Below are 12596 nucleotides of genomic sequence, written 5' to 3' on the forward strand. Positions count from 1 at the left end.
TTGTGATTAGATGCAGTGGTTAAAAAACGTTTTGTATCACTCTGCAGCTTCCCTTTAACTTTCATGACAGACCAAACAAACCTTTACATCAAGGGATAGGGTTAAATCAAAGAAGAGCATTAATCATCAAAAATACTAGCAGAATACAGAGAGGTCAATGTGAATAATTATGGCTTAGATGCTAATTATCCACCACTACACAAACCTAACCTATAAAACACACTGCTAACATGAATGGCCTCTAGACCATATTGCTTTGTCCCTCACAGCTATCCTACTGTTCTCTCTGCATGGGAGTAATTCAAACATCTGCTAACATAGGCACATCCCAAAATATGTTTCTGCTAACTCTCACACAAACTGGGGAGATCTTAGCAGACAGGAAAGAGAAAGGGGAAGAATCTGGAACTTGGACCTAGGGAGTCCATGGAGACTTGGGCTTAAGGAAGGGCCGATCCTGGGGAGCTTGAGATGGAAAAGTGCTTTTACTGTCCTGATCCCAGATACAGATGTGACTCGCTCCTTTGTCTGACCTACAGCTTAACCAGGTGTGGAGTGGCCGTTTCTGCCGCCTTTGGTTGGAAAACTCATTTCATGGCTTCCAGCTTTCTAATAAGGGGCTTGATCCAGTCCCCCCGAAGTCAATGGAAAGATTCCCATTGATTAGAATAGGCCCTGGATCAGACCCTAAAGAAACAATGCTGGTGAAGGTGCTGAACAGACAGCCCCGAGCGTGCTTCTCCGCTATCCTGCACTTCGTGTGGTCACGTACGTCTGTGCAAACTAAGCAAGTGTAACATGCTGCCGCTGCTGCAAATGAGTGGAGAGCTCTTATCTGACTGTATTTTACATCCACTGTGTATGGGTACTCTTCTTCTTCTGTGCTTGTCCAGCACCTAGCACACTAGGGCCCTGGCCTATTGCTGGAGCAATACAAACAACTGGCCAAGCCTGCAAGGCCGTACGTTCAACTCAGTGGCATTTCTCAGTGTCTGGAATGCAATCACTTTTGCACACCACATCCAATCAATTCCAGAATTTCAGGGACTGTTCTATGAATGGACAGAACCTTATTGCTTTTGGTGAAAATTGGAAAACCAGGAGGAGGAAGTGGGGCATACATGAAGCCCCTGGTATCTGGTTAGCAGAGCTAACACCTTCAACCACCTTGGTAATTGTCTATCGAGCAAAGAATCTTAAACGGAGAGAAAAGTCGAACATTTCCTTGAGCTTTGTCTGTTGTCTTTTGGTGCTAACAGTTACCAGCTGTGCTCCATTCTTTAGCTCTTCCCCAGCCTGCTCAGAGTCACTTCCAGGGTGTGGAAGGTTGGTCTTGTGGCTAAGGCACTGTTAGACTTTCAACTTCCACCTCTGCCGCAGACTTTATGTGACTTTGGGCTCGCTGGGCCTTCGGCTCCTGATCTGTAAAATGGGGATAGTAACACGCCCTCTGTGTTTTATCTAGGTAGACTGTAAGCTCCTCAGAACTGCCTCACTGTGTGTGTGAGCCTGTGCAATGGGGTCCAGATCTTAGCTGGGACCTCCAAGTGCTACCAGAACTCATCTAAGAATAAATTCAAGGATGGATTTAGCTTCATAGGAGGCACAACACCTGCATCCTGTGAAAGGGGCCTGCTACCAACCCATGGCTCTGCCCTGCACTCAGCCTGGCTTTAGTTCCAACCAGTAGCTTTTGAAAGTGTGGCAGAGTACAACAAAGATGTAGAGACCCACACTTGGAAGGCACTGGCCTCCAGGCACAAGCAGCTTCTTAAAATGACTGCTCTCCAAGCAGGCACACGTGCCCCTTCTTAAAGGGGCCAGCGTGTAAGCAAGTGCTCTCCCTCCTTTGTTAAGGAAGAATCTCCATCTCTGCTCCCTGACAGAGCAAGGTTTCTCCTACCAGAAAATGAGGGATTCTGACAAAAGACATTAAAGAGGCTCAGGAGAGACCTGTGCATTCGATCTAACCCGTGGGGAGCATTTTGAGTGGAAGGGAATGCCTGCTGTTGTTTTACAATCACAGGTTAGGGTCTAGGGTTTGTTTACTTCTTTCTTTTTCCCAAGGACAGACAGCAGAAGCTCCAGGGAGGGAGAGCTGTTTATGCACAGTGAAGAACAGGCCTTGTCTTTCTGCTTTTCTTCGTCCACGGCCATCAGTCTGGCCTGGCTCAGAGGCGCAGTGGCTACTTTTGCTGCATGGAAAACTGGGCTGCTTTCTCTTTCCTCATCTCCCCCCAGAATTCCCTCCGAGTTCTCCGGTTCCGCTGCAAACCTAACTGATCAAGTTCCCGTCCTACTAAGGTCTCAGCACCCATCCTGGAGAGCATCAGGCTAGATCATTAGGTCGCAGCAGTAGTGGCCTTGAGCCTGCCTGGAATACACTGGTGTCGTGCATGTCCCTTTGGGTTGTATTTCCCTTCCCCCCACTCCCCAGTGATGCGGGCACGTTGGTGCTGCTCACGTCCATATCCAGATCCTTTTACCTTCCTGCACAGACAGCCAAGAACAAAAGGCCGATGGTCCCTGATCTCCACTGGTCAAGGACCAAAAGTAGAACAAAGCCTAGGAATGAAGGAGAAATAACAGCAAGAAGAGAGGGGATGAATGATTCCTTCAGGATAAATAGCAATGTCTCTAGCCTCTGCTCTGTGACGCCAGGTCTCTGAGGTTGGAAAGCTTTCAGTGATGGAGGCAAGAGAAACCACAAGATCAGTATGGGACGGGGGCTGATTTGGGACTGAGATGAGGATGTGTGTGTATGTGAATGGCACATCCCCTCCCTCCCCCCCCCATAAGGGTTTTAGGAGATGTGCAGGTTTCCTCTGGTAGCAGATGAGATCAGCCAGACCCTGTGTCCTTCCCCTCTCTCCAGCCCATCTGTTCCAGCCTCTTTCACAAGTGGGATCAGAGGCCAGGAGGGAAGGCTGTAGAACAGAGAAGGCAAGTTATGCCCTGTCTTGTCAAGGTGGGCACAGATCTTCTAGCCTGCAGTCTGGGAGAGGCTGTGGGTTCCGGGTTTACGATGAAGTGACAAAAATTATCCGGGGAAGAGAGAGAGAGACTGTGTGTGTGGGGGGAGCAACCTTACACTGTCACCTCCCTTCCAGCTAGAATGCTACTGACATCATGATTAATTTATCAGGTGCTTATGAATATGCAGATGAGGCTCCAGTTTCTAGGCTCCGCTTTCAGGAGAGAGACTGTGTGATGGGATTGCTGCTGCTGCTGCCTTCTTAAGAAGGGAAATGTCATGTAGTGGTGTTTAAAATATATAAATAAATGAATTCACCTCCAAATAAGTCAGGAACTCAACAGTCCCGCCTGGGCTGGCTGGGAGAGTTACTTATTTCTCTTTGTGGGTAGGGTTCTTATGGGTGCCCCTTTGCTCTCCCCACACATCCCTTCCCCCACCCAACCCAGCAGTCAATTACTTTATTCTGGGGAGGGGGGACATCTTTGTCAGTGTTGTGAATTGCAGCCTCTTGTTTGTTTCACTCCATAGGAGAAGGGAAAGAAACGTTCATCCTGGGAAATGTGGAAAGGCTTGATTTTCCCATAGGAAGGAGGAGGGAGGGAGCTGACTACAGGTTGTGGGGGTGGCTAAGGCTGGGGGAAGGTATCCAGCGACTGGAGCAGGGCCACAGGGTTCCCCAGGAGGTGAAGCCTCCACCAGCCACTCCTTCCTCTTGCAGTTGCAGCCCTGGAAGGCAGAGGAACCGGTTGTTCAGGCAGCCTGTTTATACTGAGGGCCTCGAGGAGGGAAATGCTGGGGAGTTTTAAAACAAGCTTCTGATGCCGGCTGTGGGACTGACTATCCCTGTCCCAAAGGGGCCTTGGCAGCACCAGAGAGTAAAATGAGAGGGCTGTTTGATGCACCAGGGTTTGCTGGAAGGTGGCTTGATTGGGGGGGGGGGGGTTGCAATAGGCAGAACTATGCCAGCTGGTTCATGGGAACCTTTCAGTGAACGAGTCACGGCTGCAAGGTTTGGTGTGTGTTCGGGGAACGAGGGGGTCCCCGCCTTAAAGTGGAGGATTGGGACTTTGATTCCTGGTTCTGCCACAGCCCTGCTATGTGACCTTGGGCACATCCCGTCATGGCTTTGTGCCTCAGTTTCCCCCTCTGTAATATGCAGGTAGGGGGATAATCCCTTCCTGCCTCAAGCAGCAGGGCTGTTGTGAGGCTGGATTCATGAGGGTGCCTACAGAGTTTGGCGATTCCCTGATGAAAGGGACTGGAGAAGGGTGAAATATTATTTTCCTCCAACACGGCAAAGAGGCAGCTCCCACCCTCCCAGAGTGGCTGGAGGCCGGAGCAGCGTCCCTTAGAAAGCTCTCCAGCTGCTGAGGGTTTGGAAAATCACAGTGAACCACTCGGCACTAGCTGGGACCCTGTGGTTTAAAACTCCCCTAAAGTAAAACTTCTGGCCACAAAGTCTGATAAGCTGCAGCTACGGATTCCCATTGAACTGGGGGGAAAATGTATTTTCAAGTATCACAGAACTCTGAGCCACTGCCGTGATGCCTTAAGAGAATCTTCCCCCAGCAGAACCTGCTCCCTCTAGGCAGGAAGGTGTCCCTGTTTGCCCATAGAAATAGGCACTGTCAATTCCCATGAAGGAACGGGGCTAGGGCTGTGGTTGGACAGCAGTTGTCCGGTTCCAGCAGGGTCATATTCGTGTTTAGTGGCCATTTGCACCACAGCTGGGCAGTGCTGTGGAGTGGACTTCATGTTACAATTCTGCCACCAAACTGAACGGAGGGTTGGGGTGATTTGACTGACTCTGGGGAGCCACCGCTTCCGTGGATGCTGCTAAGCCATCCCCCCCGGAGATGACTGACCCCGAGGGTGCCCTGGAATAGGTCTGAAAAGCTCCAGGTCTCCGCTCTGCTGTATTCCCACGGACACCAGTTGGCTGCTGTGTCAACCCACCTCAGCACAGATCTTTTCAGCAGGTGGCACTTGGTCTCTAACAAATGGGGTCAGTCCCTCCCTTGGTTATGGGAAAATAGGAAAGTGGAGAGATTCTCCAGTTACTCAGTCCCGGCTCTCTGGGAACGCTGAGTGAGGCATGGGTTTTGCCATAAGCGAAGAAGGATAATGTCATTCGCTTTGGGACCCCTCGGCTCTGATCACTAATGGGCAGAGAGCAAGAAAAGCTGCACTAGCAGTGACCCCCAGAGCCGATGGATGGGCAGGTGGGTTTACACCTCCATAGCTCCTGAGATCTGAATCCCTCCATGGTCTCCTTCCAGGGTGATGTAACACAGCTGCCCCTCCCTGACGTACAGTGCACTCCCCCATGGACCTTCTGTGCCCTGTGACACTCTAGCCAGGGAAGGTACCATTTGTCCCAAGAGAATTGTGTTCCCAGAGCAAAAATGTTCCCTTGCAGTGTCTTGGCGGGAGGGGGGAGTGGCAGGGGAAGGGTCAGCAGATCAGAAGAAAATATGAAAGGAGTGATGAATGGCTGCACATCTCACTGGCCTATCTCAATAGCCTCATGGCCTGCAGTGCAACCATAGGTGAAAGATGCCGCTAGACACGCCTCCTTCCTCCCCCCAGCTGTGGGATTAGTAACATCACACTAGTGATACCAGGTGGAAATAGTCCCGTGCCTCCATCACAGCTCTGCAAGAGGCTCAAGAGACCTGGGTTCTATTCCCCCTGTGCCTCCAACAATCCTAGGGCAAATCACTGAAGGCCAGAACCTTCCAAAGAGCTAAGTGCGTCGGATGCTGAACTAAATTCTCCCTCCAGTTTAAATGAGGACAGTATTTCTATAGCCCTCTCCATCAGGCAGGATGTGGTAGAGATGTACCAAGTGGGCACCCCCCACCCCAGCTTCCACTCTGGAGAGGGCAGGACTTGTCTCATTTTCCCAGGGGAAGGCAGATGTTTTGTTTAGAAAGGTTTGTCTTGGGATTTCACACACATCAGCAACAAGCCTCTCTTTCTCTCACAAGGTGCATGGGGGAGAGGTCACCAAGAGATGACCCAGAGAAAGAGACTCAGAGATCCCAGGAGAGGTGGGATGAGTTAGCCAAGCAATTGCTCCTGAGCAAGACCCCAATGTCACAAAGCCTGGCCCCAAAAGGTGTAAGTACAAGCCCTGAACCCTTCCCAATGGGCCAAAGCACCTGTGACCTCCATGCCCTGCCCAGACACAAAACCTAGTCAGAAAGAAGTGTCAGATTTCCTCCTGTTGGGAGATGATGTGTCTGTTTTAACTGAAGCCATGCTACCATTCCAGGATCCATGTTAGAGGGGGTGGGATGTAGTTTTTGGTAGTTCTGGAGGATAGGTCCATCAGTGGCTATTAGCCAAGATGGTCGGGGATGCAACCCCATGCTCTGGGTGTCCCTAAACGTCTGGCTGCCAGATGCAGGATGACAGGAATGGATCACTCCATAATTGCCTGTTCTGTTAATTCCCATTTGAAGCACGTGGCATTGGCCACTGGTGGAAGACAGGAGACTGGTCTGGATGGAGCCATTATGGCTGTTCTTATGTGCGAGATGCAAAGCCCATTGTAGATGGCTCTCCAGGGCTGGGTCTTGGTTTTCAGAAAGCCTTTGCACCCATCCACCTTCAAGGATGGAACATCCCAGAGCCTCACTGGTGCCACTCTTGGGTGGAAGGAGATGTTGCACCCTAAGTGTAGGGGTGCTGCTGGGTCCGTATGGTAATTAAATAGGAGGCATCAACCCTTCATGGGGCCAGATGTTGCCTGGGCAGCCCAAACCCAGGACCTGTGAGACTCTCCCAACCACCCTAGAGCTGCTGCTGGCCAATGGGCTGGTGGAGGGAAGGGGAGCCAGGTGCACCCATGACCAGTAGCGCCCCTCATCCCCCCCCAAATCTGGGCAGAGGGTGTGGGGAGGGGGGCGAGGCTGCTAGCAAAGAGCCGATTTCTAAAGCAGGCCGTGTGCCCTTTAAAGGGGCACCATAGAGAGGCGGGTGCGCGGGGCTCCTCACCCCACATCCATCCTCATTAAAGCGGAGCGAGGAAGTTCAGTCGCTCGCTGATCTGGCTCGCTGCCCCCGGAGCGGTTTAGGGTGTGACAGGCCGGGGGGAGGCAGGCGGCGAGACGCAGCAAGCGCCTGTTCGAGCCCTGGCACCAGGGCTGCTCTCCGCTCGCCAGCCTCCGTGCGCTCCGCTGCGCAACGTGAACGGGGCACGGGGCGAGGGCGCTGGGTCGGGTTGTTTAGCTCTGCCAGGGGAGACGGGCCAGTTTTTGCGCTTCTAACAAAGGCTCAAGGTGCTGCTGCTCCCCGCCCCCCTTGGCCATCCTCGCTGGGGCCCGACCCTCAAGCCCCACCGCGATCCGGGCCCCAGCTCCCCAAAACTCGCCTCTGCCAGCGGGGCAGGTCGGAGCGTCTTTTCCCATTCCCCCGAAGTAGCGGGAGGGCTGCAGTGCTCCAAAACCGTCGCTAGGGGGAGCTCTAACAACTGGCTTCGCCTTAGAGCCCGGGTAGGTTTAATGGAATCAAATCCCAACCATAATCATACAAAAAAGATTTCGGAGACTTCGAAGAGAAAGAAAGAAAGAAACCAACAGAACAGGAGACTCCTGCCCACAACAAAGCCAGAAAGTTGATGTGTGGGAGAACAGTTACAACCCCTAGTGAACGGGCCCCACAGTAATTCCAGGCTGACACAGGGCAATTTGTAATTTAAATGTTAGAGCTGGATTATTGGGGGCACACACACACACACACACACACACACACACACACACACACACACACACACACACACACACACACACACACACACACACACACACAGAGCTACCTTGTGATTAAGCTCGATATAATCGACTAAATTTTTGCTTGACTAATCGGAGTCTCCTGTTGTTTGTGCTTTTCCAATGCGATTTTTTCCCAAATCTCTCTCCCCCCCCCCCCTATCTCTGTTGAGGAAAGCACAGTACTTCGGTGCGATCTTTGGGTTTTTTTTAGTTCGAATCGTTGCAGCCATCGGCAGTTCCCCCCCCCCCCCCCCCGGAGAAATCATAGCGATTCTGTTGTAGAAAAACTGGACTAGCAGCAGCCGTCGATTTTGCTCTAAACCTGCACGGTTTTTGCATGGGCTTTCAAAATCCTCCTCTTCTGAGGTCAGCCTGTAGGTGGTCAGGGAGCCTTGATTACCTTCATTCAATTTTTTTTTAAATAAAACACACCACCAAGTGGCACAGAGTGGTGATAACAAACTGCAACTTAAAAAAACCCCAACTTCACAAGTACATCGGGGAGGATGAGGCGAGAAAAGGCAGGGTTGGGGATGGAATTAGTTTAGCGCTCTCTGCCTATGCTGAGATAGGAATACACCTTGTGCACCATTTTTTCAGACCCTCTTCATGGCTGTTTATTTTTAAAAATCAGCTGGTGGACTAGGAAACCCGTCGCTGGGCTAATGGCATTGGTGTACTCTAGTGCTAGTACTTTTGTGCAAGCCAGGCACGCTAGGTCGAAGCTGGTTTTAAGCAAGGAGCAGGCACTTGCCCCTCGCAGATCTGATTGATGTGGCTGAAATATCCCTATCTCCACCCTCCTATTGTCTTGAAGTAGATGAACAGTTAAGACCTAGGTACAGTATAAGCCTAGGCAATTTAAAAAAGAATGCAGCGTTTTTACCTCCCTGTTGTTGAGTTGAGGGTCTCCTAGTGTAGGTAGAAGTGCTGTTCTCTTGGTAGTTCAGGGCCTTTTAGGCAAATGCTTGAGATCAGTTAATCTATGCAGGGGTCACCTGAGAATCACCCACCTGGGAAGCTGAATAAGTGGCATCTCCATTAATCTGAAAGCTAAAGATGTGTCAGCTCCTTCTAGTAAAAAGAAATTCAGGCTAGAGGTAATCTCCCCCCCCCCCCAAGAATGTAGGGTGGGATCTATAGATCCAGCCTAAATTGGAAAGCTCTTTGATATAAGCATTCATATAGCCAAGCTGTGAGCTCTAGCAATTTCATCCATACTGTGATAAACCTTCCAAACATAGGACTGGGAGAGAGAAAAGAGGGTTAATCCCCTTTAAAAAGAACACCACAAACTTTATAATGGACTTTTTATTAAGATTATAAATTTAAACAAATCTGAACAGTTTTACCCGGTGATATACCATTCAATCTGCACAAAAATACAGGGATACAAAGAAAAAAAAAAAGAAAAAGAAAAACGTTTGGCAAGGCCTCCCTAGTACACATAGTGCTTATACTGTGATGGTTGGGATGACAGGGCTGCAAAAACAAAAATTAAAACAAAACACCTTTTTACAACAAAAGGTTTCTTTTTAAAAAAGAAAAAAAATCCAAAATAATTAAAAAAGGTGGGGAGAGTCAAAGGGCCACAGATCTCTTCACAAGACCAAGCAATGCTGGTTTTATGATTTGGAAGGCTGAAACCAGAACAGTCAAACTTAAAACAAAAAAAAAACCCAGTACACCACATTCAAAGAGACGTTAAAAGTAGTGTTAACACGTTTACCTGTGGCAGTCACATACACCTAGGTGAAGGTACACAAACACAGAGCGAAGGTGGGGTAAGAGCTGTGCATGATGGGAAATGTAGTTTGCCATGTTGTCCCCAAACACATTGTGTCCGGTTAAAAAGCGGTGGCCGGCAGGACTACAGGTCCCATGGAGCAGCCAGAAGAGTGGAAGGGGGTAAGAGAAAACCGCCCTTCTTTCTCCCCCCTGAGAAGCTATTGTGCTCTGCAGGGTTACCCTGGCACAGATGGTAGGAAGAGGGGTCGCAGCAGACAGTTCTTCTGGCAAGTGAGGAAAGTTGAAATGTTTTCATTTCTGCCTTCTGATTTGTTTTTTTAAATAAAGGAAACAAAGTAGAGCACGCAAGAGAAGGCTGCTCCCGAAGGAAGCGCGCGGCTGGAGGGAGGCACTGACCCACGCTGCTGTTGGCGGTGTTGGGAGGGGAGAGGAAAATGGAACTAAATGAAGTCGTTTGAATGGGAGACGGAAGGATTTAATCCACCCCGCGAGCTATGAACCTTGCAAACGCGCCAGGGGTCCGTCTCCCCCTGCCTGGGACAATCAAGGAGTGTGTCAGCTTAACAGAACTGACGGTGCCGAGGCAACAACAACAACAGAAATCGATCACACTTGGCTCCCCCTTTTTCTGTAGGCTATTCTCCCCGTTTAGACCCCCCCCCAGACCTGCAGGCAGAACCCTCCCACCCCCCCAGAGTTAGTCCAACGGCCTCTGCGAGCTTCGGCGTCTCTTCCCACCCCCCACCCTCCCTCCAGCACAAGCAGCTCCTCCAGGGGCAGAGAAGTGCAGCTCTCCAAACTCTTCCCCGGCACACACGGCTTCCTCCGGGCAGCAGCCCTCGCCTCACGTGGCATGCTCCCGGGCTGGAGTCGCCCCCGCACTCAATACAAAATAAAGCCCGAGCGGACACACGGAATAGTTAAATAGGTGCTTTTCATCTCTGCAAAAATAAAGTCCCAAGATCTGCGATTTTTATTGTACAGTTTATAAAACATGAGCTCGGCTTCCCCTCCCCCGCCCGCCCCTCTTTGTTTCAGGGGCCCCTCCGGAGTCCGTGTCCCTGGGATCGCTCCCCCCCGTCCCTCCCCGCCCCTAGAACGCCACGATGGCTCGAGTCCAGGCGCCCAGGCTGGCCAGCGCCTGCTTGCCGCACAACTGCCCGTTGAGGGGCTGTTCACAGTCCGCCTGCTGCCGGCTCACCAGCCCCGTGAAGCCGGAGCCGAAGATGGAGATCAAGTTGGAGATGTTGGAAGAGTCCGGGGGCTGCTCGGGGCTGAAGTCCTCGAAGCGGGCTCGCTTGCTGCAAGGGGAGAAGGGGGAACCGCCCCCCACCACCACCCCTCCCGGGTCCCCGTCCTCCTCGTCCTCCTGCCCCGGGTAGTACTTGCGCTTGGTGCCCGGGGTAGGCGGCGGGGCGCCGAGTCCCGCGGCGCCCTGGCAGCAGCAGGGGCACTGCGAGCAGCAGTCCTGGTGCAGGTAGCCGTTCTCCACCGTGGTCACCACATGGGTGTCCAGGTCCAGCACCGTGGTGCGGCTGCTACAATGCGCCGAGGCGCCGCCGCTCGCTGCGCTCATGGCCGAGCCTGGAGGCGCCGGGCTGCCGAAGTCACAGCTCGCCGGCACCGGGTAGAGCAGCCCCGAAGAAGCGCTGCTGCCGCCGCCGCCGCCCCGGTAGAAGCCGGGGGAAGAGTCTCTGCGAAGCGCCGAAGGGGCCGCCGGCTGCGGCTGCTGGGGCGGGCTGGGCTGCAGCTCCAGCGGCTCGTCCTCCTGGGGCGCACCGGGCAGGAGCGCAGCGCACACGGGCACCTCCAGCAGGTCGCCGCCGCCTCTTCCCAGGGCTGCCCCAGCCGCGCCGCCCAGCCCGCAGCTCCGCGGCTGCTGCATGCCCGGCTCTGGGTCCTCGGCCGCCAGCTGGAGCGGGCTGAATTCCGGGGGGATCTCTCCGGCGGGCGCGCAGCCCGGGGGCGCCCCGAGCAGGATGCCGCCCTCCTGGTAGTGCTGCTGGCGGCGGCAGAGCTCGGCGTAGCGCTCGCTCAGGTAGAGCTGCCGGGCGTTGCGGAGCACATAGGAGACCAGCAGGTTCTTGTGGAGCTTGATGCCCCCGCGCTGGGTGCGGGAGTTGTGGATCTTGCGCAGGGAGAGGCTGATCAGGCTCTGGGCGTCCAGGGCGCACTCCATCCTCCTCCGGCCCCCCAGCATCTGCTCGCTCCGCGCTGGCAGCCAGACACCCCGGGCCGCATCCACCCGGGCCGGGAAAGGGCTGGGGGCTGCTGTTGGTGGTGGTGGTGGGGTCGGTTTCTCTCTCTCAGGGGGTCGCCAGCGCTCCGAGGGGAGCCACCATCACCGGTGCGCCCTGCGCCCCCGTGCCGCCACCCCCCTCGCCACCCGCCCGCACCTTGAGCGCAAAGCAATGAGCGCTCGCCTACCCAGCCCCCGCTATTTATATGTCCTCCCCAGCCCCGCCCTGGGCTCCGGCAGCCTATCGCCGGGCCCGGCCCGGCCTGACGGGCAGCCGCCTCCCGCCCAGGAGAGACCGGGCCGGCCAATCAGGGGAAGGCGGTTCCTTTGTGCTATTCAAATACCTAACAGACTTGGGGCTGCTGCCTGGAATGTTCTCATGAGAGAGGAGCCGCCGCGGCAGCCCGCAGCCCGAGCCGGGGTGGGCGTGTGGGGCTGCAGCCGGGGGGCGGAGGGGATGGGTGGGGGTGGGGGGACACGTGCACCAAGGGGACTCCCCCCTGGTCATGCCCCCCGCCCCCCGGTGGGGAGGCTGGTTTCCCCGCGGCTGCGCTGCGTCCCTTGGCAGGTGAGCGGTCACCATGTGCGGGGAGAGGGGGCTGGCCTGAGACGCTGGGTGGCTTCTGGGCTTCTCCCTCCCTCCTCCTTCCAGCAGGTGGAACGGCGCGGGGGGGGGGGGGGGATGCAATAATACAAATACTGAATAATTAATTACTAACAGAATCCTAGAGATCAGAGCTGGAAAATCCCTCTCCTGGGCGGGTGATCCGGCCCCCACCTGGCCAGGCAGGGAAAGCACATGGCTCCCATCCTCCCTACCGGCAACACGGAACATGTGAGCCCGAAAGCCCGC

General features: G+C 53.9%; 1 protein-coding gene across 1 annotated transcript; it reads right to left on the reverse strand.

The window, feature by feature from the left end:
- Window positions 1-9051: 9051 nt before the first annotated feature.
- IER5L (immediate early response 5 like) lies at window positions 9052-11916 on the reverse strand. Its single transcript, XM_005293485.5, has one exon. It carries the CDS (start codon window positions 11702-11704, stop codon window positions 10598-10600), a length of 1107 nt encoding a protein of 368 aa, XP_005293542.2. The 5' UTR covers window positions 11705-11916; the 3' UTR covers window positions 9052-10597.
- Window positions 11917-12596: the final 680 nt, after the last annotated feature.

Source organism: Chrysemys picta, chromosome 18 (assembly GCF_011386835.1).
Source record: "Chrysemys picta bellii isolate R12L10 chromosome 18, ASM1138683v2, whole genome shotgun sequence".
Lineage (NCBI taxonomy): Eukaryota > Metazoa > Chordata > Testudines > Emydidae > Chrysemys > Chrysemys picta.

Bases quoted from the DNA above. Each gene is read 5' to 3' on its own strand.
- IER5L (XM_005293485.5), bottom strand. From the start codon at position 11,704: ATGCTGGGGGGCCGGAGGAGGATGGAGTGCGCCCTGGACGCCCAGAGC.